General features: G+C 32.6%; 1 protein-coding gene across 4 annotated transcripts in view; it reads right to left on the reverse strand.

Annotated features, from left to right (window-relative positions):
- Positions 1-27,665, reverse strand: part of LOC108726941 (neural cell adhesion molecule 1) — a 173,081-nt gene that overhangs the window by 20,968 nt on the left and 124,448 nt on the right. For all 4 annotated transcript variants that reach the window (XM_018454780.1, XM_018454783.1, XM_018454781.1 and 1 more), the window contains 2 exons: positions 4,329-4,453; positions 46-218 (listed from right to left, as the gene is read on the reverse strand). In XM_018454780.1, the coding sequence (XP_018310282.1) occupies positions 46-218; positions 4,329-4,392 (237 nt within the window). In that variant the 5' untranslated portion in view covers positions 4,393-4,453. The remainder of the gene's footprint in view (positions 1-45; positions 219-4,328; positions 4,454-27,665) is intronic.

Here is a 27,665-nt window from a genome sequence, read left to right on the forward strand (position 1 = left end):
AAATAAAATATACATATACTATTAAGCAAACTGTGTGACACTTACCGTTCCAGCTCCAGGATCGGTAATTTTGCACGGCAGAACTGCCGTGGTACCACTTTGAGCAAGCACCTCTCCAATTGGTCCTTCAAGAACATCTTCATTTTTACCCTCCGGGGCGTTCAATGGGGCGATTGCATTATTGGCACTTGAGTTCTGCTGATGCTTCGCCTGGCTTACTGCGAACATAAATTACAACAATGCTTCCTGAAGATAGGAACCACTTTGCTCGATCCAAGTAACATCTGTGAATGACGCGTCGTATAACAAATTAATATTAGTAACAATTTTTCTTGTCAAATCATAAATCTGAAAATTGCTTTCACATAGTTATAACATTTTGTTGAACAAATATGTTTGTTATTAAAATAAAATTAGATCTAAAGATTGTGTGCGTATTACGATATCTGGAATGTTGAATCTCATAAATTCTTATAATAAACAAGAAAATTGAAGTATTTATAATTATCTATAAATGAAAAATCTTCTTACAAATAATTTTCGCACTTCTTGATGTTATTATCATTTAATAAAGCAATAAGTAGTTTAACAATGTGAATAATATAAATTCTGAAATATATAAATCAAAAGAATGTAAAATACCTATAATATCTGTCTCTCCAATAACAGATCGTCAAGTGTATAAATTTATTTTCATATAACAATAATATAAATATTTTGATCCTCGATTTGGGTCATCAAGTAGTACCTATATAAAATTAAAAAAATAACAAGAATCGTAAAAATATGAAGCATAATAATAAAAAATAATATTAAAGAATTGTCATACAGAAATTTAAAAAACTATACATAGTCAATGAAGTGAGCATCGCATGCATAGATAATCTCGTATAAAATTAATGATATCGGTTAAAAATATTTCGGAAACATGACTTGTCTAAACCAAAATGGTCAGCATTAAGATATTTTTCATGTGAAAACTTTTCATCTCTAAAGCATTTCAAAAATATTTCAAATATTCTTTCTACTTCTCTACGCAATTATAAAACGAGTTGCAGAGTGGATTCTTTTATAGATGCTGTATGTTATGTGCTTCATTACAATAACGATTTCGTGTAAAAAATTCATCCAGAATTTACAATAATTATAAAAATAGGAACTTTGTATAAATCTGTTCATTAATGCCTTTTTCTTTTAATCCTTACATCTTAGCGCAGATTTGTAGCAGAATGTGTAGGATCGATTAATTAAAGTCTCTCAGAAGATTCAATTAAATGAAAATTACGAGAATGCTATAGCAAAACGTGAGAAATCACGCCATGTATTTTCTCGCACGGGAAAGTTCCACGTCCATAATATCTGTCTCTCCAAGGGCTGTTAGTTCTAAGGTCGACTATGATCAAGGATTAAGGACGATTTTCATGGTTGACGAAGGGCGCGGCACAGGGATTGCGAGAGACGACAAAGCACCCTCCTGCTCGGAGATTAATGCAGCCACCGTTGCGACGATAACGCATAACCCGAGCATCGCCCGAGTGGCTTAAGTGAATAACTTAGTCATGGCAATTACGACGGTTCGGCCGGGCATTTACCGATGCCCAAGACGCGCCAAACCGCGGCAAATTTCCATGGATATTCAACCGAAAACTTCCTCGCTCGTTGTGCCTCGCATCCTGTTTACCTCTCGCGCTCATTCGCTTGTCCCTAGTTGCGCACATCTCAGACTTCTCTAACAATAAAAAAAAGGAGATTTCACCCATAATCGCACCTTGCGCGAGAACTCAGACGGTAAATATCCGGAAAGTTTCTATTTCTGTTCAACGAGTTGTAAGCCCAAGCTCTGGAAACTTGACGCCTCGCGCCGACGATACAAAGTTCGCTTTTAAAACGTTGCGATATACACGCTGTGACGTGTACACGTTTATGGCATATTTTCGTTTATTTCAAGTTCTTTTTACACTGCAGTATATATTATAAAATTATTGCTTTTACTTAAATTCCCTATTAAACAATGAATAATATACAAAATATATTCCTAAGATGATAACTTAGAACAAATATAAATAGAATAAGAAGGAACGTAAAGAATTCATATTTTATTAATAATAATTTCAATTAATTTTCATACTCTGTAAAAGTGAATCATTATATTATTACTGACCTCAGTGCTACGTTTATAACTGATATAATCATCAGCGAATATTTACTGTTTTTCAGTAATAATACACTGGTTCACTTTTAGAGGTTATGATTTTCTGCAGATTCAATTCGTAGAAACCATAACTTCTAAATATGAATCAGTGTCTTATTACTGGAAAATATTCGCTGATATTACAGTTATAAGTGTAGCATTGATGTCAGTGATAATACACTAATTCACTTTTATAGAGTAATATAATGAACGATGAATTCAGTTCCTTTTTCATGCATGTTGGAAAAAGCTCGATCGAAGCATGGAATCTTTGTGCATGAGCGTATTCGGCATTTGTCATTAATAATACAAGAGATAGATCACTTTCTCAATGTTGATCAGCATATCTCACTTGAATTTTCTCGTCGAAATGAATTAACATCGTTGCCATCATCAGCGTTCAGTATTTCAAAGTGATTATTCGCCAGAAATTCCCGCGGGAAAAATACTCGAATTCTTTACAACCGGAATAAAAAAGGAAAGAAGAGGCTATTAAACGAATGACACTCTAAGGGATTATTAGAGTAATATTTCTACCGTGTGAAAAAATTATAGAGGTTTTCATACCATGTGATAGAGAACATTATAATTTTAACAAAATATTAAATTCAAGAAAAAATAATATATTTTAATTAAAACAAAATATTCATGCGTATTAAAGGATTCTTATTTTTTTTTCTTATAGCACACAAAATTTATGAATTTGGAAAATAGCAATTAATGATGCAATAAACATCAACACTCCATAAAAATATGAAATATGAATCATGCTGAAGTATTACTGAACTTTTGCGTCCGTGTATTTACTGACTAATTAAGTTGACTATCGATTATTCAACATTCACGAACTCAATTTTTTATGAGACATTCTCTTTCCATATCTACAACGATAATGATCCATGTATAACCAAGAAAATATTAAATTGCGTGAAAAGAAATTTCATTAACAATGATACACGATGAAACGAGAAATAATTAGCGCGATATAAATACGTTAAATCTTATATCTGTCTTTAACTTAAACATAGACAAAGTAAAAGTTCAGGCGGATACAGTTTTCTAAATTGAATTTACCAATGATTAGTATTCGCACATAGTGGAAGATTAATCTGACACAATTTCAGAAAGTTTGCCGAATCGGGAATCGTAAAACGGTCCGGTAATAGGGGCCGGTGTGCATTTAATTAAACTTTCAATTAGATCTAAAGCTTCGGAGGTGTTACGGCGATGACCTAAATTTTCAGAACGGCATCGTCTCGTTCGGGAATGAGACGTTCTACGAATTTGTTCGTTAGTATATATCTGCGTCGACAGTCTCGATGTCCTGAAGAAGCGAATCGTCATGATGTAAGGACATTGACGAGTGATCGACATGATTTCGATGCGCCCGTCGCGACGTCGATAGGTTCAGCACTAACGAGGCGAAAGTAAGAGCCGCGGGTTTTCAGCAACGCGATAACCGGAAATTGCTTGTCAGCCATCGGATTAAGTGTTTTCCATTGCCGGCACGAAAATAACTTGCCTGAAGAAGGGAAAAGTGTGGCGTGCCGCCGTCGAACGCCCGTGTTTCTTCAGGCAGCATCATTACCGTTGAAAATTGTATGCCGCCGTGAAGCGAATACCGACGAGGAGGAGCACAGAATTAGAAACAAAATTATTTAGGCTAGGAGAGCTATACTTAAACACGCGATTTGCAAGAAGAAAACGTACGAGGTAGAAATACGAACGAATATGTCGTTTCCTGATAAAATTTCTAATTCTAATCCTATAAAATCTTCAAAATACCACATTTCCCTGACAAAATTAAATACGTAACATCCGAAACAGTAAAAGAATTTTAAATGAAGTAGCAATACACACTATTAATATGCAACACAAAATTTAGAAACGCTAAATAACAAATAGCGTTTTTAAAACTAAAACTTTCCTTTCTACGAATAATTAAAAAGATTGTTTTTTACATTTTAAAAGAGATTCCATATTTTATGTAATTTTGTTAAACTTTTTTTAGAAGAAACTATAGTTCAAACTTTCAAATCTCTTTGCTTATTCAATAATTATATTATTAAAAATATCATAATATCCATATATAGTAACAGTGTAGTAAAATTATGCTTTTCCATGAATTCAAACTTACCTGTGAAGTATAAGTGTATCTCGAGTAGGATGATTACCACCTGGATGATCCAGAGTGTCCTCATGATGATTACAAAATACTCGTGAGTCTGTCCTTTCCTCAGACATGCATCTCTTTCGAAAAAGCTGAAATCCAAAAGAAAAATGATGGTTACTTTTTTATTACTTTCAATATTCGTTCCTACGATTTTAATTAATTGTTTTACCATCTAAAAATCTAATACAATTGGAATAAATTTTTCTTTAAATAGTCGTTCTAATTTGTTCTTTCTTAGACAAGTGAAAACTAAATTAAATTAAATTAATTATTTAATAGAAGAACTGAAAAGTGATCCAGAAGCGAGATTACAACTGAATTACATTGTTTCAATATTCTCCTTCAAAATACTCAATTTATGATATTTTCATTTATACAGCTTCCGAAACTTAAACTTAATTGTGAAGTTTAGAACGTTAATTAAAGAATAGCAATAGTTCTTGAGTAATACACTGTGTGAAATGCGTTGCACATCATTTATGATGAAGAATTTTGATTAATTTTATGTCGGGCAACGGTCCATGCGTTTCTTGCTTATTCATCATGCATTCCCGTCAACTTCAAGCCAACATATTTTTCGATAGAAAAATGTACCAACAAGCTTGAAGAATTTAATATAAATAGAACGCCACGCCAACAGAAAATTTCAACTCCATTTTACGCGCGAAATAAACTAACGGCATTCCCACTTAAGTCATGCTAGCAGTTTGTAAAATGCGAATGTAAATATGAAGTGGCAACAAATTACTTTTTTGAAGGAAATAATATAGCAATTAAAGATGAATTATGTTAAAAAAAATATTTTTATTATTAAATACATTAAGAAGCGCCAATAACGGTCTGAACGTTAAGATGTTGAACTATTTTAAATTCATTTTTAAATGAATTAATTTTCAGAATTTTGAGGAATTTTGGGGGGATTATTAATATTTCAGATTTGATTGCGTTGAAAGTCCGACAACCATATCGGCACGCAATTATAATTTCTGAAAATTAAATTATTTAAAAATGAATTTAAAATAGTTCAACATCTTAACGTTCAGACCGTTATTGGCGCTTCTTAATGTATTTAACATAAGCGATCTTTCAATCTCATTATTATTTTTATTATTCTTCACCGCGACATTCTTCTTTTTATAGAAATCTTATTTTATTTGCATAAAAAAATTATTTTATTTTTTAAATTCTCTATTTCAATACACTCGGTGCGTTCAATTTGCGAAGCCATATATACCTTTGAAAAAGGAAAGTAAAAAAAGGAATTACGACTGAAACGTAGGACAAAAGTACTACTGGATCGTGTTCCAAAACTACGCACAAGGTGCCCCTTAACGTGGTATTAACTAGTTTCGTCGAATAAAAAGTGCTAACTTTTTTGCGAGTACGTGCAAGTTTTTCTTAAAACTACGCTTGCTAGCTTGCAGATGTAGCATTTTTATTGAATCGAGTGAGATCAATAGGGATACGGATAATATTCTTTTGCTCTGGGCTTTTGTCCATTTCTGTCCCTTTGTTTCGCACAACTCTCCTAATTTTAATTTTTTTTCGTATAACGCGTACGTAAATTCGTGTAAAAAATAGAAAATGAGAATAGCTACATATATGAAGGTTTATTATAATTAATAAATTATAAATAATACGAGAATTTAGAAAATGAAGAACTTGAAAAATGATAAATTAATTTGTTAATTACAATATATTAAAATTTACAATATAACGAAATATTATATTTATATTCTAAAAAGCATTTAGATTTTAATTGACAGTAATATGGCCTTTCATTCTATATGAGAACTAAGAGCATGAGGATGTTGAGCATTTCCTGGGAATCCATGGAGAGAACAGATATGGAAACAAGGTTCTTCAAAATGCAGATTCGCGATCATGCGGAAGATGCACCGGCGAAAACCTCAAGAGTATTCGACGAATTCCCGAGACAAAGCAATGGTTGAACGAGTGTGATAATATTTCGCCGAGAAAAGCTGAAGATCTTGTCAGTCTGATAAATATTCGGCCTGAATATTATTCGTATCGCGATTTGCCGCAGTCTCTTGGGATCGGTGAAGTAAGAGCATTCCGAAGTGGTTCAGGTATATTCGCATAATTGCCGACCAGGGATCCCTTTTGTATATAACGAAAAGATACAAAGTTATTCGTTGAAAAGACAAATACGATATCGGCTGCGCATTTCGAATACCGAAATAGAAACCGAAAATCGCGATCGCTATTAAGATTTCCGACTACTCGTTATTCCGTCTGCTGGTCTATCGGTTCTTGTAACAAACGCATCTGTAGCTTTGATAAGAAATACCTTTGACATAAATCTGATACAGAATGTACTTCTTGTTGGGATATTGATTCTTGACATCATTATATAACAAAATACTAAATAATTTTATGTATTGACGACAGTGCTGTATATGCAGTTCTATGTTTGGAACTATTTCTTTAGACGACAATTATTTCTAAAAGAAAAGGAAAGTATATTAACTTTTTCACGAATTAAAATTATTTCGTTACAAATTTTTGTAATGAATCCGTTACAATTTTTCAGTCATGTGAAATTTTATTACTTAACTCTAGAATGCTATCGATATTGAATCATACATTATTGCTATATCGATACTTAAATTTTATGTAGATGCACTGAAAAAAAAATTTGCAGATTTTAAATAAATATTTACTCCAATAGTACTAATGAAATATTTATTTATAGTAAATAAATATTTATTCAAAATAAAACAATTATGTTTACATCGAATAAATATATGTTTACAGTTTAGTAAATATTTTGTTAGTATACTATTGGAGTAAATATTTATTTAAAATCTGCAAATTTTTTTCTGTGTGGAAATATGCCATTCTTAATGTAACATAAATTTTCATAATTGCACACTTTTAATAGTAAAATATGTATAATCTAGATCTTTCTAAAAGTAAACACAATTAATATAATTATTAATTTAAAAGAAAAGAAAGAATAAACAGACTATCAAATCTTGAAGGGCTTCTACAGACTTTGTAGCGTCACAATCGAAAGCGCCAACCCATTCATACGCAGCTATTCTGTGGCGTTACAGAAAAGTATCGTGAATATGTTCATATATGGGCCATTTTATGACAAGAAGCATTGTCCATCCGTACGCATCCGCAACTCTTCTTGTCGCGTCACGAAGTGGCCCATACGAACATATTCGCGACATTTTTCTGTAGTGCCATAGAATAGCTGCGTATGAATGGGTCGGCGCATTCGATTGTGGAGCTACAAAGTCGCTCGTCTGTAGGAGTCGGAAATGATATAAAGTGTATAGTCCAATGTGTCTCCTTATAACACTTATAATAAATATATACATATAATAATATCAAACAGCTTAAAAATTGAAATTACTTATCACGCTCTCTGTTATAATACTGACACAAAATAATACATATAGGGTGAATCAGAGTTCACTCACTTGTACATAAAATTCATGTATCTATAGAAAGAGTTCCACAGTCGCAAAATAATTTTAAAAAAGTTATATATATAAGAGCAATAAAAAAAAGTTTCTTTTTAAAAATAATATAAGAGTTTTTTTAATTTACAAATATTTTTATATATAATAATTATTTTTGAAAAATGTTATACTTCTTTTAGAAATGTATGTAATCTTTTAAAAATATATGTAATATATTATTTTAAATTAAAAAATTATTTAAAAATAATATAAAAAAACAATATAAATATGTGATAAAATGATTTTTTGGTTGGCATTTTATAAATTTAAACGTTTGATTAATATTTTAGGTATATAATGACAAACTGTCGATACTCGCACAGCGCTAAGTCTGTATTAGATTTGTGAAAATCGAATTTTCGGATTCTCTAATTTATGAGGAATATTTGATATTTGTGTTTTTCTTTTCTTCTGCCACGGTAGACCCGCGATATGTTACTCTTCTCGCAGATTGTGATTCGGCCATTTGTAGGCCAACCACGAGCGCCATATGTTCCCAACCGGCGCGCGGCGTGTATGTTAAAATTTTCAAAGCAAGCACAGCGCTCACGCTTTTTCCTACCAACAAATGAGAAATATTTTGAAATTCTCTATTTAACTGCATTTTGTAATACCATCTAAATTAACACGGTATAATATAATAATTACGCTGCTTTTTCAGGATTAGTATGTTAAATATATAATAATTTATTAACTTTATATGTATGTATAAATATTATACTAGACAAATTATACAAATTATAGACAATTTATTTACATTAATTATCAATCTAGTACAATATTTGTTTTATTTATTTATTCAAATATACGTATTATTATAATATATCATTTTTTGAAAGAAAAATGTATAGAGAAGAAGGTGGTATTATGGCACCCCAGTTACATTTTACACAATAACTTTGTTAATATACTCAATATTTAAGTTTAAAACTTGACAATTACACTCGTTAAAATGTTGTTGAATCGATTCTGGACTGAAAGTTACAAAATATTTATTACTTAGGATACTATTAATAAAAATGTAGCGACATTGCATAATGACTCGAAGAAAAAATGAGTGGTAATATGGCCTTCCATAAAAAGAGCCTTCAAATATTAATTTTGTTTAGAAAACAGTATTTGGTTACAAAATTAACAAAAAAGTAAAACATTTTAAAATGTATGCAAATGAATGTATATACATTCACATAACTTCTATATATAAGCTGTTCAGTACTAAAAATCTCAGTACTAAAAATAGTACACGTAATATAAACTATAGATTAACAGTAGACCTACAATCGATTATCAAATAATTATTTTGATATGAAAACCTCAAAAAAGAGGTTATGAGTAATCAATACCCATAGAGGGTCACATTAGCAAAATGCCATGCTATTGTTTAAATTTGCATAACTCAAAATATATACAGTCAAATAAAATGTTAAAAAAGAAATAACACACTCAAAAATACATATATTCATGTGATAATACTCAAGTTTAAGAAAAATGAGGGAAAGTAGGTGTAATTAAATGCTAAAATGTACCTCAGAAACTCAGTTTCGAAATACTTGAAAGTAAAAATGCATTATAATAAGTGCTGGCTACTGAGTGTTGGTAATATTAGCGTCATGGTGTAATGGCGAGCTACTGATATAATAATTCCATAACTAATCATTAGGATTCGCTATATAATAGCGAAGATATTAAGGGAGGCCACAATATATACACAATATATTTACTGGCCATAATAACTTCTCCTCTAATAATAAAGATTATTATTTTATTTCGTATCTACATAATTTCATTTTTTTTAATTAAAATTTTGTAGATACGAAATAAAATTATAATCTCTACTATTACATTAATAATTTTAACTTTAATATAAATTGTCCAATTGTCCATTTATGGTCGTATTAATTATTTTCTTCTAATTATTCAATATACGTTCTTTTGAAATAGAAATTAAGGAAGATAACTGTGAAACATGAAGACAAATGTTTTCCTTTTCTCATTCATAAAACTGCCTTAGTTTCAATTCCGAGTAGGAGACCACGTTCTATTCTCCCATGCGTGTTTTACTTACGACGCGCTACTCGCAGACAAATGACCGCATTATACACTTTATTTCCTGTCATACTAAGACGTCCATTATTTAAACGAGTTAGATTAACGATTGTGCTTGTGCCTAAAGCTATAATCGATAAAGGATTTATGGAACGTGCGACATCTTCTTCCTCCATGCCAAAGGACCGGATTCGCAAAGGAAGTCACGCGAGCTCATGGCAGATGGAAAATCTTATAAATTCTCTCGTCTAAAACAATCTTCCGTCTTGAAATACGTGGCTTGTTTCCGCACTGGTATTTAAATATTTAACAGGACGCCCGAAGAGGCAATCGCGTGCTTCGGACGAGTCGGTACTGCCCAACGTACCGTGCGTGATTATTCGAACTGGTCTGATGGCATTTACATGTAACGACGCGTCAATCCTACGATGACTAGTCAACAAAAATCGCAACGAATATCCGCGTACACGTTTCGTGCTCAAGTAGATTTAAAGGAAATATCCGTTGTTAAAATTACTTGGAATGTATATTAATTCTATTAAAATTCAGTACGACTGAATTATTACATATATCTAAATTTTTCTGAAATTATGTCATAAATTCTTATGTCAATTATTGTAATAATGAAACGCTGTGCATAAATGTTGTATAAAATTGCTGAAGTCATCATTTCGTTTCTTTTCTAGATTAATACTATTAAGAAGCAAAAAATTTTAAACAAATCTCCATATGGAATCTCCATTTGAAGGAAATACATGTTCCTCTGAAAAATTAGGTGCTAGTGAAATGAGTTAGTTTTTACATAAATGTGGCTTGTAATGTGGTGAGCAAAAGATATCATAGACATCTCAAGGCTTAATGAATAGTTTGTGAATTAAGATGTATGAAATTTCTGCTCGCAGAGCACCTTTGATACATCATAGCTGAAAGATTTTTCGTTATTGAGCTTTGGGACGTCTATGACATCTTTTATTTACCACGTTATAAGCTACATTATATGCAAAAACCAACTCATTTCATTTAAAATGCAATTTTCCATATAATTAGTTTTTATTCATAAAAAAAAGACTTGAAAAATATTAAAGTAAAAATAAAAAAATGTAAAATTAGATACTTAAAATGATGAAAAAATACTGTAACAGAAAAGATCAAGATCAGTTTAAAGATTAAAGATTCTGAAGGAAAGCCCGATATTGTTAAAAGCTGTAATGAATACTAATTCTCTTCGTGATGTTAACACAAGGTGATATTTTTACGACGGAGAGATATGATTCCTTTCACGATAATCGACGTTTTAAATAATAATATCGACGTACATAATGGTATTTGCACGATAAAATGGCAAAAGAATCGCTCGATAAAAGCGTGTATTTACCGCAATACGAAAATACGTGGGACACAATAAAGTTCATTTTATGGATTTTACGCGCATTGTGATGGAATAAGTTCACGTTCGACTTTTGAACCGAAGCGTATTATTTCTGCGTTTTTTTTCCCGACATGGCGACCTCAGAAGAAGATACGCGAGGACAATCGACATTGAAAAGCGCGAGAAGCAAGTAAGATTGCGCATAAGAATGACTTCAAGAACGGGGGCGAGAGCCGCATGCAAATAGACAGCTTGGCACGAGCGGCGTACGTAGCGCTTCAATGGACGATATTCAATGAACAGTCGACACATCGCTGATTGAGATCTTTTAAATGGTAATTCATCGACTGAGATACGACGGGTACTTTAGATATTGCGCGAGAAAAGCAGAACTTTCTTTCGGAAAGTTTCTTTTATCTTTGATATGCATATATATATATGTATATATATATATATGCAGTGGCTGCTAAAAGTTTCCAATATATTTAGGTATATAATTTTACAATAAATTTTGTTAATCTGTTTTTCAGTTTTTATTATAAGTTAATAAAATTCTTGTTGTAATCAACTTAACTTTTACAGAACGAAAAAGCTACTATTATATGTGAAACTAGTATTATTACATTTTGGAGAAAGAAATACAATGAAATAAAATTATAAATTATAATTATAATTTTACTCAAGAAAAAACCGTGTGTAAGATATTAAAAATGAACTTCCGCTCTCTAAAAGTTAACAATATATTTTGTCAATATTAAATGAAAATCGACCGAGAAATATTCAGTACAAATGAGTAAAGAAGATTGTCGGGTCTTTTCTTGTTTAATAATATTTTTATGTGAATTTTTTCAATTTTCCAGTTCAAAGTAAATTGCGGGCCGATTTATATATTTATCGATCTTGAAATACAGTCTTAGACTGAAGCTGAAGTAATATCACAAATTAAATTGAGCAATTTAATATTACTGATATACTAATAAACATCTTTAAAACACTGTAAATAATTTATTACGAAAAACATCACGATATTTTAAATACTGGAATATTAAGTCACTTGTATACTAGATCTTTATTAGTAAAGATTCTTTATCTGAGCATACAATAAAATTACTTATTGACTAGAAACTTTCGCAAGCCATGTACATTTTTGATTGAACCGACCGAACAAACATCTTTAACAGTACTTGCAATGGAGACTCTGGAGAACGACTGCTACGTTATTCAGAACCAAACGTACATTGAGAGAATGCCGTCTGACTGAACGCGCTTCGTTTAAGAACCTTGGGAATTGCAAAATAGGTCGAATGAAATGTTACCCACGTTCTACGCGCTCCAATTCTCGCAGGAGTAGTAGATTGTGGATAATCAACTTCAACTGTCCCTATTCAGAAACTATTGAAGCGCGACATATTTCAAATATTCCACCCGTTATGTATCTCTCGGAATGAGGGTAATGATAATTAATGGTATCATCGACGCCAACGTTAAATGGTAAATTAACACACTATTTACGTCATACATCCCAATGTTGAACCAATACACTTCATTAAATGCATGCGTTACATTTCTCGTGTAATAGAGACAAAATAATTTTCATGCTCCACATAGCTTAATCGCGGAATCCTTCGGCTACTTCGTCTCTTTTTTTGTTACCGGTTAACAACATCTGGATATTGCTATATTCTATTTTTCCCGTCGTTCCTATCATTCGAGTCGAGTATTCGCGACTCATTATTTTTTCGCTTGATATAACATCGTAGACATGGGTGACGGTTTTACACAGAGAGAAAAATGTTTGGTATTTGTAACTATAATTATATATTACTATAATTATGATTATTATTGCTATAATAATAACTATATATATAGTTACTGTTATTATTAATATAGCAGTAATAATCATAATTATAGTAACATATAATTATAGTTACAAATACCAAACATTTTTTTCTCTGTGTACCTTTATATGTACTCCTTCGTATCGCGACGTCGCATAACTACGTTAATTACGTTTTCGTTGGCTTATATTTTTATCTCAACACACTCAAAAATCAGGACATAAATCTGGAAATTCCGCTCTTTACGTCGCGATATGAATATACTAAAGTGTAATTTGCGTGATCTAAATTGGAAAGCGCGAAGTTATGACAACTGCCTGATTATTTCGTTTTCTCACTCGTTTTTTTCCGGGTTTAAGCAACATGTTCCACGAAAGACCACTTTACAAGATTATTATTTTTCTTTAAACAAAAAGATTTGTATGTGCCTTGCATTGCGAAGTAAAATAATATTGCTGTTGTCTTTATAATTTTATTGCAGTCTACAACGAGAAGGTTCTGGATCCTCTTTTAATTCTTTATGAGAGACATTAAAATTACAAAGGATATTATGTGCATTTTTTTAAATTTAATTATTTATACAATGGAATTTGCGGTAATAGACTGCGAGCGGTCGGCATAAAATTAGAATGGTGATCGAGGCGTGTGTCTATCGCGCTTAAAATTTGATGCACTATTCCTAAATTACTTTCAGTGCGTACAATGTGCGATAGTGACGGGGATTTATAGAGTTTCGTGTTTCAGCCTCGCGCATCACTTTGCCGTCGAAATTTTAAACAACGTTGGGAATAATGCATGCGCGTACAAATAGGGCACCAAATCGAGCGAGCTCAACGCAAGGGAACTCTTGTAGCTGCAGTCGCACGGCTTCCACAGTTCACCCCCGTACGTCGTTCGCATGCTGATATGAAACATTACACCGGAAGTTGCTGTAATCACTACCTTGCGAGGGAAGAGACGAACGGAGAGAGGATGAGGAGGAGGAGGAGAGTTAGACGAGTGGCGTCGATTTTGCAGCGTATGTATAATAAAATCTATCCGTGGAGGGATGAACGACGAGGCGGTTCAGAAGACGAACGCGAAAACGCGGAGACGCGAGAGAACGCGCTAAGCTGATTTCGGGCTAAACGCGCCCTTTTTCCGCCGCCTTAACGCGTGCAGGTGCAGCCCTGCAATTCTGTCGCCCTCGGATTAACCCTCTCCCTTCCCGTGGGTTTTTCGCGCCCTCTGAATAATTTAAATGAAGCGCGGATATACGGGGCACGGAATGAAGTTTCACTGAAAGTGATGTATTTCAAGAACGGCAGCTTGTTGGGAAAACAATTGCGCCAGGAAATGGCGAAGTTTTACTGTAAATATTTAATGGTTAACATTTAAATCAAATCACCGTGAAGATAAATATATCTCGGAATGCTTCTTTATCATCCATTGCTGTGATAGCGGTACCGATGTGATTATGACTTGGCTTGTTTCTTTTTAAATTTATAAGAAACTTATTAAAACAATTAATATAGACAGTACTTATATATTTATTTTATTACATTCTTATATATATTTATTTTATTATATACTTATATTGTCATATAACGATTGTATGTAACTTGGCTTTTTGAAGTCATTTTACAAAGACAATTAATAACAATACCCTTACATTGTTGTATTGTGGTATTATAATTATTACATATTTGTATGATATTGTATAAATAATTGATTTGAGTATACTAATGTTGCAGTGTAACAGGACATACTTTATTAATCATCTGCGATGAATTTCGCGATAATTATAATCCGCGTAACAATCAGCGCTCCATAGTCTCTTTTCTACTTATTATAATTTTATTTCATTTTATTTTAGTACGTTATATATATATTTTACTGTATATGTATACAATTTTAATTTTACCGACATTAAAAGCAATATTGTAAGCACATTGGTATTTTTATCAATAGATCAGTCTTTTCTACATTGGACCACAAAAGTGATAGAGAGCGAAATTAGTCAGACATTTAAACCGATTAGGCCACGACGACAAGGATTATAACAGAGCTTGCATTCGCGCGCTTTCTACCCTCCTTTTTCCAGACGAAACGTTAAAGTAACATAGTATTATTATCCATAAATCATGTTCTGACGCTTACACCGCTGCCACAATAGCACGGCACTGTCATTAGCCCACAATACGCTCTCGCTCTGCTTAGTAAATTGCTTTCTCCATCTTTTTCTCTTGATTCCGTAGGAGACAATTATCGCATGAATGACATATACACATGCGTACAATGCTTCTATGCTATATAATCTCGGGGAATATTTTACACAATTTGAAATAACCCTATTGTATATAATTATTTCGAAATACATCACATAAATGTTATCGATATGAACTGAGAGAAAAGTGTTTGATATTTGGCTATAATTGTATTGCAAAATAATTATGATTAGGAGCTGCATATAGTTATTACTGCTGTAACGATAATAATAGTAATTATACTTACAGTTCTAAATAATATATAAAAAAATATACAGAAACTGTCAAAAATTTTCGGTTAACATGTTTACATGTACCCTAATTTTACGATATTTTTGTCAGTCTATTTTTCAGAGTTTATAACTTAATAAAATTTATTTTAAATATTGAAATATATTAAAGTAATTAATTGTAGACTAGATTTTTATTTATAAATATTTTCTTTATCTGAGCAATACAACAAAGGAGTATAAATTGGTCCATAATGATCAATTAAATAAATTTTCATGAAACTTTCACTAATCTCCTTACTAATTGGCCGAAAAATTTTTGCAGCTAAAAGTTGGCATTAAGAAAATGCCTATAAATTACTGTTACATTATAGTAATTGCTTTTTTTCTCAGTGTATGTGTATATATATATATATAAAATTCAATTATGATTTTTTAAAATGTCTAGTAAGATAAATACACATATATATTATTAGAATGTATACATACAAGTGTACCTAATAATAAGTATATCATCCTTATTTTACAATGTCGCTGGATGAGGCGATGAAAGTCAAAGAACAATAAAAATTGGGAAGCCGCAAAATAAAAAAATTATCCAAGCTGCCGTCTACGTGCGGGAACTCTAATACCTTCAAGAAGCAACGTTATGCCGCATCTTCGTCGACATTACCACGACAGCACGACATTCTTTTTTTGTCACGATAAGAAGCGCAAATGTCGATCGATCTTCCAATTAATCTGTTGAAACCTTTGGAACGACCGTCATCAGTTAGGTAGGATTACCTTAATCTCTCCCCCCCCTCTCTCTCTCTCTCTCTCTTTCGACCTCAACGCGGTTTTTGTGCGGTTTCCGCGCATCGACATCATGTTTGCTGTCCTACCACATTGATGGCTCCATTATCCACCCGTGTCAGATCTTTCTCGCGATAAGTATCCCTAAATAATCCTGACAGATATATCTTCTCGATGTTATAGAAAACGTCGCGATATCAAACGAGAGTTATCGGTATAGCGGTGCAGCGAAGGAAATATTATTTCTATATAGGCCGATACTGTAACTTTTGCGATATATGTGTGTGTATATATATATTGTATATATACACAGTTACATATACATACGAGAGATTAAAGCTAAAACCTGATAAAGCAATAGAGATAGGCGTTTAACTACGTTTAACTACGGAAGTGCAAACCGAGTATTAGCTGCGGATTCGCGCAATGTATTTTATATAAGGCAATATCGCGAGAGGGCTCTATTTTTGCCATAATTGCGTGTTTCCGCGATATATCCCGCCGATTCTATGACTATAGAATGTGCAAATGATTTACAGATCCGCTTATAGATGCACCATGAATAATAAATCACTAACTGTAATAAGTTCACGCATTACTGGTATTCCGTTAACCAACAGACCAGGTACATAAAATCATATTCCTAATGCTATTCAAACAATCTATTAATAAACTCTTTCAATAAAAATTTATATATAAACTTTTGATTTATACTAATTGTATTTTATAATTGTATTTACGTTGTACCCGTTCAACTGTGATAATAAAAGCTTTCACTCCTATTTAAAAGGTAGAATAAATGTGCAAATATATAAACTGAAATGAAGATAATAAATTTAAAACTTGTTTGGCACACATTTGCGTATTACGAAGAATATAATGCAATAATAACTCTGATAAATTTTTTCATTTCTCACGGAATATCATAATTACTATTATTTTTCTTAAAATTTCGACATATACATCGATTTACATTGTTAAGTATCAGTCAATGGAGCAATGGTAACCTAATCTTCTGAGTCAAATAACATTTCATTATTTTTAACTGTCATGTTTGTTAAAAGATGTAAATTGATCCATTTCTGTGATTGTTTCAAAGTAAGCAAAGTACATATTGATGTATGCACTTACTATTAGTAAATAACAAACTAAATATATAAATTAAAATTATTATAATTTGAGTCAAATTTAATACAATACAATTCTCGAATTTAATTGTTTAACTCCATTGTTTCAGTTAAATTAACGTATTGAATATAGGAGCAGTGGCGATCTAGAAATGATTAAAAAATAATTCAAATTAGGTATAATTTGAGATATTATGAATTTTTAATAATTTACATGGAAATTTAATGAATTTGCTACTTTCCATTAATTTTTCTGATATGTGTTTTTTAAGAGATGAACGAAGCTACTTGATCGAATACCCCAAAAGACATAATTTAGAAGTTGATAGGTTACAAGTGCATATATATAATATAAGTATATATAGGTATATAATATACATAGCGTCCATACTAAATTGACCGGAATAAAGACGTCCCTGTGCGACCATCTGCAGAATATTCGATAATAATTTGCACGATATGCTCCTCGTGATTAATACAAACTTGCTTGCGTCGTGTGAAATTTTGAAAGGAGAATTCAATTTAAAATATTCGAATGTGTCTCACTCTCTCACGAGTACCAGCGCGTGCAAAGCGTGAAGAACACGGTTTCAATGTAATTAAGCTTTATACACCAGTCGCGCTTTCATCGCTTCTTGCGAGCTAATTAAATTTGTACTTGCTTGTGGTGTAACCCGCCGTTTCGCGCGCTAGATATACGAAATTCTGAATTACGTGTTTATACGTATCTCGACACAATCTAGACGGCACCCAAAATTACGTGACTGCACCTCAGCGCAGCGCGGTGACGCAAACTAAGCTACGCAATCATTACCTCTCTTATAATTATCGTTTGTTACAATTGCGTGCGCGCGCGACGCTTTAACATTATTTAGCGGTGAACAGTATTCTGCATTCCTTACATATGTTAGATATACAAAGAGCGAAGTTTATTTTTGTTAATTACGGTTATCTGAAATCGTTGAAATAGCACGTCTCGAACCTGCATTTGTTTGCCCCACTTTCTACTATCGCGAATTCAAATCTTCCCAAAATGTCACGTTCATTTAGAAACTTTTATCTCTGCAAATGTCAAACTTTTTGTAGAAACTTGTGAAAAGTCTCTTATATGAAAAATGATTTAACTACCTTCAAGTGATATCTGTGATGTGACAATGCAAATTAAGGATATATATCACATCTCGTCGAAATATATATATATATATTATTAAAAATATAAAAATTTCTTAAATTGTTCTATCATTACGTCTCTGAGTATCTGTACAAAATTTGAGCACAATTCTCTTGATTGAATTGAGATAATCTCCATAAAACAAATTAAAAATTATTTAATATTTTTGCCTACATAAAATCAATCAGTTTGTAGTATTTATTTGCAAATTTGATAGGAAAGTAGTATTACAAATTGAATCGAATTTTTTATACATCAATTTTTACGTATCAATTTTTTATGCACACATACTAACAAAACTCTAATAAATGTTCGTGCAAAAGTTTATTTGGATCCACTTATTCCCTTAAAAATCGTTTACCTAAACTGTAACAAAATGACATAAGCCATTATAAGTCAAATTATCTGTTGGTTTTTTGCAATTAGTTTTAAAGCGTATTTAAAACTTTTGGGCTGTGATATTGGGTTTTTTTACTGATTCTTTTAACTGATATTGTACGGCTAAAACATCCTTAAAAAAAGAAAAAACGGAAATCAGTCATATGAAAAAATTTGGAAAAAATTTCTAGAACTCTTTTGAATAAAATTAAAAATCGAATATCGACATAAAATAAATTAATGGATGGTTTATCATGAAAATTAAGTATTAATACAAGAGGATGAATCTCCGTGTTAACAACTATCAAAAAGGAAGATTGCCTTTATGCCGTTTATAAAGAGCAAACGATTCACGTCAGCTAGTCACGTAAAATACAATTTTGCAGCGGATATTACTGGCCTATGACGAGCCCAACGCAATCGTTGCACAAACATCGTGTGCACGTAGAGCGCTGTTTTTAGCTGAGTGCGCTAAACGATAATTGAGCGGTACTATTGCGAAACTCTTTTTCATTCTAAGCACCAATTTCCTGTTCGAAACGTTTCAACATGGAAAACTCGCGTAAAATTGTTTCTTGCAAGTGAAATTTTCTCATTTCACTAATATTATCATACTAATTTTACACATCGACACATGGAAATTGGTAATGACCGACGCCGGGAAAACAGGCTTGAGAGTATATCAAGGGATTCATAATGTCATAAACAAGATACAACTTATGCATCGCGAACCGTGAGTTGATGAAGTTGTTGGATGACCTCGCGTGAGCGAAGTGGCTGACACGGAACTGGCGGGGAGAAACGGTGATGGCAAAGCTAAAATTCAGAAGAGGGATGTGCTTTACAGATTAGAGAAGTCAGATGGATGCGCATTTTCCCTATATCCCGCGATTAGATTCGATAAGATGAAAATACACGATAGAATCAATGCAATAAGATGAAGAGGGGATATCGGGGGATTTATACGACTACAGATAATCTCTTGTTTATGACCGTCTTTACTTTCTGCACTGAATGGCGCGAGATTCGCCGCGCTTAAATACGATGCGTATCTGCGTGTAATTTTTGCCGAGAATTATCGTATCCGGCCACGTGTAATCTGCACGATAGCGTGTAGATTTAATCCCGTTCCGAGTTGCACGAAAATCGAAGCGAAAAGGCCGAGAGCTTCCTGAGGAAGTTCCTAATGCGAGGAAATCACGCTGATTTATCACATGAAAGGGAGAGAGAGAGAGAGAGAGAGAGAGAGAGAGAGAGAGAGAGAGAGAGAGAGAGAGAAAGAGAGAGAGGAATTACACAGATGGCTTCATTTTTACAACTGGATGTTTAATAGCTATTAAGATAAATTGCTATAATTTTTAACATGACTGTAATAAAGTAGGTATTAAAAAAATCTTTTTATAAGAAAAAATTTGACATGATGTTAAATATATTTTGTAATATGGTGATAACTCTTAATGAGAATCTTGCCAAATTTTGCGATAATCAGCATCTTTCGATAAATTTGAATTTGAAATAGTGATTGATACAAATGAAGATTTGTATATAAAGATTTTGATTAATCCTTTGTGGATGGATCACTCCATTTTATTTCGTAAATTGCTCGTTCGATTATTTTGAAACAAAACGGCCCTGGTTCATAAGTCGAAATCAAATTAATATCGATTGATTTTTCGGACCGTTTGATTTGATATCTATTAGATGTTCTATTGATCTTCGAAGAAGATCGATATTCTGCATCGAGAATAACCGACGTTTTATTAATGCTGCATCGATAAAATGTCGATCTTCTTTCGAAGATCAATAGAACATCTAGATATCAAATCAAACGGTCCGAAAAATCAATTGATTTCAAATCGACTTGTGAACCCGGGGGTGAATTCAACATGGTGGACAGAATTTCAAAAGAAATAATCAGATTATCATAAAGCTGGATTTTAGGAAATTTTTAATTGCGAAAAATAGCATCAAGTTTCCAGTTTCTCTTTCATTAAAGCTCAGCTGCAGCAGTGCGCTACACAAATAACTTCCAAACTCTGATTATAAACCCCGTAACATTTATAGATCCTCCTTCATTGAAGGTTACTATCTTTTTGTATATAAAAATTTGTAATAAAAATTCGATATTTCATTGATTTAATTAATGCTTTATTCAATACTAAGAATCTCCTGAAACTGAATTTCACGATAGTCAGATTATTTTTTTGAAATTGGAATTTTAGAATTTTGAGGACAGAATCGAATTCAGTGAGCTTGAAAACTCTTAGAAAACCAAATTTACTTTAAGTTCCTTTATTAGAGAGCTCAAATAATTGAAGCGTAAAATAGTTATTTATGTATTAACTTGTAAATATTAGATTTGAAAATCTTGTTATTCAAATTCATATTACTCAACACTGGTTATTTTGAAGAGAAATTAGTAAATATAGCATAGAGAACTACATAAACTCGACTCAATCGAATCGACGTAACATATTACGAGGAAAGGTAAACAAAGAGGAAAATAGCCAACAAACTATCGAACGCAACAGGAGTGTAGTTGGTGCGGTTTTTTATCTCACTAACTTCCAACTTATGATAGATATTTATTGTTTCATCTTAACGGTAAATAACATCGCTGTCTCCATTTATTTCCATCTTCTACTTTTTTTCTTGTACATTCGTAATCCAAAGTTTTGTCGTTAAAAATGATTGTATTTCAATAGAAATAATTAAATATAATTAACCATGTTAATATTATATTATGTTCGTATATATTGTTATATATTAATATAATACATAATATAATATGTTATTATATATTAATCCATATGTTAAATAACACTCAATCGCTATACATCATATATACAATCATTACTAATTATTAATTAAACATCTAGTTCGCGGTTTATACGCCATGATTTATTTGATAAATTCATTTCCCTCAAAATTCTCACCGCTATTATTTAACACAAAAAGTATACAAATTTGAACTTCACTTCTCTTGCTGAATATTGTGTAGCCGCGAAATAAGAATACAACTAAATCCTGATGAACCGTGAAAGTGCGAGCTATTACAAAACTTATATATCCTCAATGTTTGTTCTTCGTAGATGAACCTGCAGGAGAATCAAAATGCTATTGCAAATAGGACAAACTTCTCGTTGCGCGCTGAAAACTTTTAAGTATCCTTCGGGGACTTAAGGGCCAACCGGGTTCTCCGAACAAGCCCTGAATTCGTTATCTTCCCCCATGGAAAATTCGTTAAGGCTACATTAATGCCGTACGCCCTTCAGTACCATTGAAACAACCGGAATGTCGTCGGCGAGGCGCTTCGGGGGTTTTAAATTCGCGGACTCGGGCACGATTAATCACGGAAGAACTTTATCGTACTTGAGCGAGTCGGCGAAGTAAAACAAACAGATGGGCTATTAATCTCAAGCTGATGAACCTTTGCCCGAGCTTCCGCGACTTCGAAATTGCGGGGAACTTTGCGTTCGGTTCCCCTTCCCCTCCTCCCCGTCCCCGCTTCCCGTAATTAAAGGGACAAGTTTCCACGTGGAAACAAAATGTGGCGAATTGAAAGCAAAGAGTTTGCGGACGTTGTACTCCGTGAACTTCGGAGCGAGTCTTCCTTCCGATGGCCGAGCCAAGAAAGGAGAGACGGAAGACGCGCGAATTTAATTAATTCCGGAATTATTTCAGCCGTTATCGGCAAATTGTCTGCCTTGCATCGAAAGTATGCCGCTGCATTTATTTCTTCCCCGATTGCAAGAAAATGGGCATAGATAAATGGCGAAACAATTTTAAGCAACTCAGCAGAGAACAATTTGCTTGTTCTTTTTGTTCTTATAAGGCGCGTCGATGCTCGACAGTAGGTACCTACGCTCTAAAGACGTCTATTGGATTCCTTGTCCGTTCGAGCATGCTCTAAGAAACTTTGTCCTGCACTATTCGTGCACGATGACTATTATCGATCGATTTGCATTATTTGTTAGCCAGAGTGATAGATCGAATCCGAATGTTTTCCAGATTAATCTATCGTTAACGAGAAAACCAGTTCCTTCGATTCTCCGTAGAAATTAATCTTGAGAGACATCCATGATTTGACGAAAGAAAACAGGAAATAACAAGCGAGCCTCTTGGGGCCTCAGTGAACGGCGCATTGTCTCGAGTTTCTTGCAGCAAACGATAGCAGGAAATTAATTGACGTCTTATCCCCGAGACAACTGTTGATAGGAAAAGAAGATATCAAGTTTTTAAATCTTGATTTGTAAGAGGAAGTTTCGCACTCAAAAAGTACGTCCGAAATATCCCGTGAAAACTTCTAATTTATCCACGTTATCTTGAATAAACTTGAGTATAAAAACGACACAACTTTTCTGTCTAACGAGAAATTAATTTTAAGTCTACGTAAAAAAGAATAATAATTCTAATGCATTGTATACGTTTTGAGGATGTACAATCAGATGTGTACACACAATCTTTACAAAAAGTGACTGGAATAGGAAGTTTTTACACTTTCCTTATAAAAAGGAATGTTATATTTATACATATAATAAAAAACGGTTCAATAAAAAAGAGAGATTAATATTTATATTTAATAATACAATTTTTTAGTTTAAATGGAATTTTCTCATTTTATCTGTTATTTTTTAAAAGCATGTTTTTGTTGAAATAATTTTTAATCCAAATTCTAAACCATTGCCCAAACTTTTTGTATTACTTTCAAATACAATATTGGAAAACCTGTAATATTTTTTTTTCATAATTTTTAATTTTGTTAAAAAATGTGTGTAATTCTTAAAATTTCTTATATTAATTATACATCAAATAATAATTTTGAGTATACTATTTAAAAAGGTAAAAATAACATGTACGAGAAATATGTGTGAGCTTAAAATCATAAGATAAAAAGAAAAGGTGTTAAAAAGCAACATTCATCATGCTATTAAAAGAATATACAAAAGCAACAATGAAATAGAAAATGCTTATAAAAATAAAAATGTATTTTTTGCTGTTATAAGAAAATATTCTCGCTACTAACGTCATAATAATTACAATGAGAGCAGATCGATACCATTAGAACACTTTCTCAAATTCATCTTTCTTGAAACGGATGTGAAATGGAATCTAAGACTTGTGTAGCAAAAGCTTTTAAAAATTTTAGGGAATACCTCATGATAACACATGTTCTCTCGCCTTTTATCTAATGCTTTTATGAAAATCTCAAACGTACGTAGAGTGTATCGTTGTGTATGTAGCGTATATGACACACGTTTATATATATGACGCGTATTTCCAGCGTGTCGTAATGTTCTCGCTGCCGCACTCTCAGACCGACGCGGCGCAGATATCTCGCGGACTAATTACAAACCGGGAAGCTGCATATATGTTACTTGACGGCGCATTCTCGTCAAGCCGCCGGCAAAAGCACAGCCCAGCCGCAAAGCAGAATGTCTGCTGGTGTTTTCCGGGAGAGAGGCTGTCAAGCATTCGCCCACCTGTGTGGAACGTTTACAAGGCTCATATCGCGTTTCCAGTGTCGCGTGTCACCCGCGACATGTGACAATCAACCGCGTGCAACTCTGTACGGTGATACGCCGTCATAATCGCTTTACGTGTTTCGCAAGTCTGTATCTACAAAAGGGCAATGCTGTACAAAATAACCTTTAGAAATACGATCTCGCAATTCTATTCTGATAGATAAAAAATATATTTAAGTTTAGTTCTGTTGGAATACAATTTCTACAAGCCATAAAAGATTTGACGTCACAATGATGTGTTATATAAAAGAATTTCGCAAAATAACAATTTTTGAGACTACATCTACTTTCGAGAAATGTGTCAAAAATAAAAAGAAATAGAGCGAATGAGAGTCAAGCGCGGTAATTAGAGCGCAAATTAATTATTTAATGAACTCTTCTTAATCAGTACAAGAATTAAACGTTTTGGCGAACTCCTTTCCGAACCATTTTCTGCAAATCAGAATATAATTGCAAGTGTTGTTTCAATTCTAGAAACTGCGCGTCGATTCAATTTCTCGGTTTTGAAACGTAATCATAAACTGAAACTGGAAGTCACTGCAATGAACTTCTCGCGCAGTTTATAATAGAACTGAAAAATGTATTTGTAAATCTATACATATGAATATTATTAGGAACCAAAATCCGCGTTGATCAAAAAGAATTCTGTCGTTTATTTGATTTATTCTTATTGGTTTAATTTTCAGTTATAATTATTTAAATACGGATAAATGCAAATTCTTCCGAATAATCAACAGACGATGAGAGAAATTATTGCATCCTAGGAATTAGACTTAACGAGTGGATGATAAGGGGGTATATAACTGAGACAGACAACAGCCAGAGAGCGTATTGCAGTCACGATGAAATTCATCGTTGCAAGCGTTACTTTACGAGCCCGTAAAAGCTCTATTACCCGAAAGAGAAGGAGATAGCTCTGCACGCAACCTTGTGGCTTGACGAAATTTCCATTTTAAGCAATTCTAAACCGCGCGTGATTAAAAAATCCCCTTTAATTGTCGCAGCATGACCAATGTATGCGGAACGCGAATTAACTGATTTGCATTTGCGGCATGCGAGTGACATACATATATGGCTGAGTAAACTTTCCCACACAGGTTAAGATTACACTACTGGGGCGAGGCCCGTCCTGCTTAATCTATCCATGGCTATAATAACTTCTCGTTGTTGTTGGACACTTTGCGCTTTATGGCGTTGCCACAAAGTGGTGCAGGATATAAAAAAATACCGAAAAAGCTATTCTTTCAAAAATCTCATCAAGGTTATACACAGTAAAAGGTTACATATAATAAAATATATTTTTAATCATCTTTTGTTCAATACTCAATTATCGCAACTCTTAGAAAATTGCCTAAAAAGGGAAATTAAAATATTTGTCCAAAGATGTAATGTCACTTCTACACAGAAAGAACATTTTTGTTGAAGTATATCTGAAAATTTAGCTACACTGAGAAAAATTAGTCGGACATATAAAACAAATCAGATCTTGATCACACCAATCAGAATTCTGGTTATCTCAATTGAATTGTAATAGATTCAATCAGAACATTCTAATTTGTCCATTTTCAACCAGAATTCTAATTAATTAATTAATGACTTTTTCCAGTGTAGATATAGATCTGAAAATAATATTGTTGAACTATCAAAATAATTATGTAGGACACTCAAGCTGGTTGCTAGAATATCAAAATTTTTTGTTGTGTAATTATTTTAATGGTCCCACAAAATTATTTTTAAATCTGTTTCTAACTAAATTTTTAGGTATTTCAAAATTATTTTTTCCATGTATATCAATGCCAAATGATTTTTCAATTCTAGCAACACACCTTTTACCTCTGCAGAAATTTTATTAGGATTTAATAAAAAGGATTAAATAAATAAATAATTTCATTTTTATTATTGTTTTTTCAGTTTCATACAAAAAGTGTAATTGATATAAAGCTATTAATATAAATAACACTATTATATTACATTAAAAAAAGTCGTGCTACAGATATTTTAGCTAAAGCCATAATTTTTCAGAAGATACACGTGCATTGCGTATGACGAGTAATCCTTTTACTAATGGCATACAAAAAGGTTAAAAGAAATGATAACAAACCCTTTTATCGCGCGATTCTTGTGTAAATCAGGTAGAAATGTTAGCAGCGCGCACGTACGCGATGCTTGCAGTCGATACATCGAGTGTATTGATATTTTCTCTTCGTGGCACGTGAAAACGTGCCGTGCGGTGAATGCATGTAATGTATTCTGCGTGATATGAATCTGCAACTTTATTGTAAAGCGCAAACTCTTTCAGCGCACAAGATTTGACGGCAGTTTTTCCATCGAAAGATATCGATCGCGGTATCGGAATACAAAACGGCACATATCAAGTGCAGACAGTTTTGTCGTGAGACTTGTAATGAGAAATACTGTAATAAAGAATATAATAATATGCATTTACGTAATATATTTCGTTTTGCAATATTTTTTAAAATAAATCCACATAAATTATTAGATGAAATTTAAACTTAAATATCTCTACAGGATTTTTCTTTCCTATATGACGAATTTATATATAAATTGCAACGAAGCAAAATGCCTCTCAACCGCTTTAGGCAAACGACATTTTATAATGCGTATTTTTACGTAACGTGCTGATGCAAGCGAACAAATGATAGAGACATCAAAAGCGCTGTCAGGGATTTCATTAAATATACATATGAAAAAATCTTTAATAAAACCAGCTGAAAAAGCCTTTTTTTTTAAATAATAATTTCCTTGTGATCCTCACTGTAACATACACGCTTTATTTAATATCAGCTTTATGAAATTCTGGCGCTGATAAAGCACTGTACTCTGATGGTATTTTTTACATTTCGCTTTGTAGAAACGACGTTCTGTCGAATAACTCGTTTCAAATCTGTTATTAATCCACAAATTGACATTCGTAAATAACAGTGAAAAATAATGTCATTTAAAAATTTCAGCAAACATAGTGAAAGAAATACATAAAATGTAACAGAGTCTATTTGCTATTATTATATTTTCAGGTGTTATCAAATCACTTTTTGATGATATAAAAATAGGACGAAGA

This window comes from Mycetomoellerius zeteki, unplaced genomic scaffold (assembly GCF_001594055.1).
Source record: "Mycetomoellerius zeteki isolate Tzet28-1 unplaced genomic scaffold, Tzet1.0 scaffold457, whole genome shotgun sequence".
NCBI classification, from domain to species: Eukaryota; Metazoa; Arthropoda; class Insecta; order Hymenoptera; family Formicidae; genus Mycetomoellerius; species Mycetomoellerius zeteki.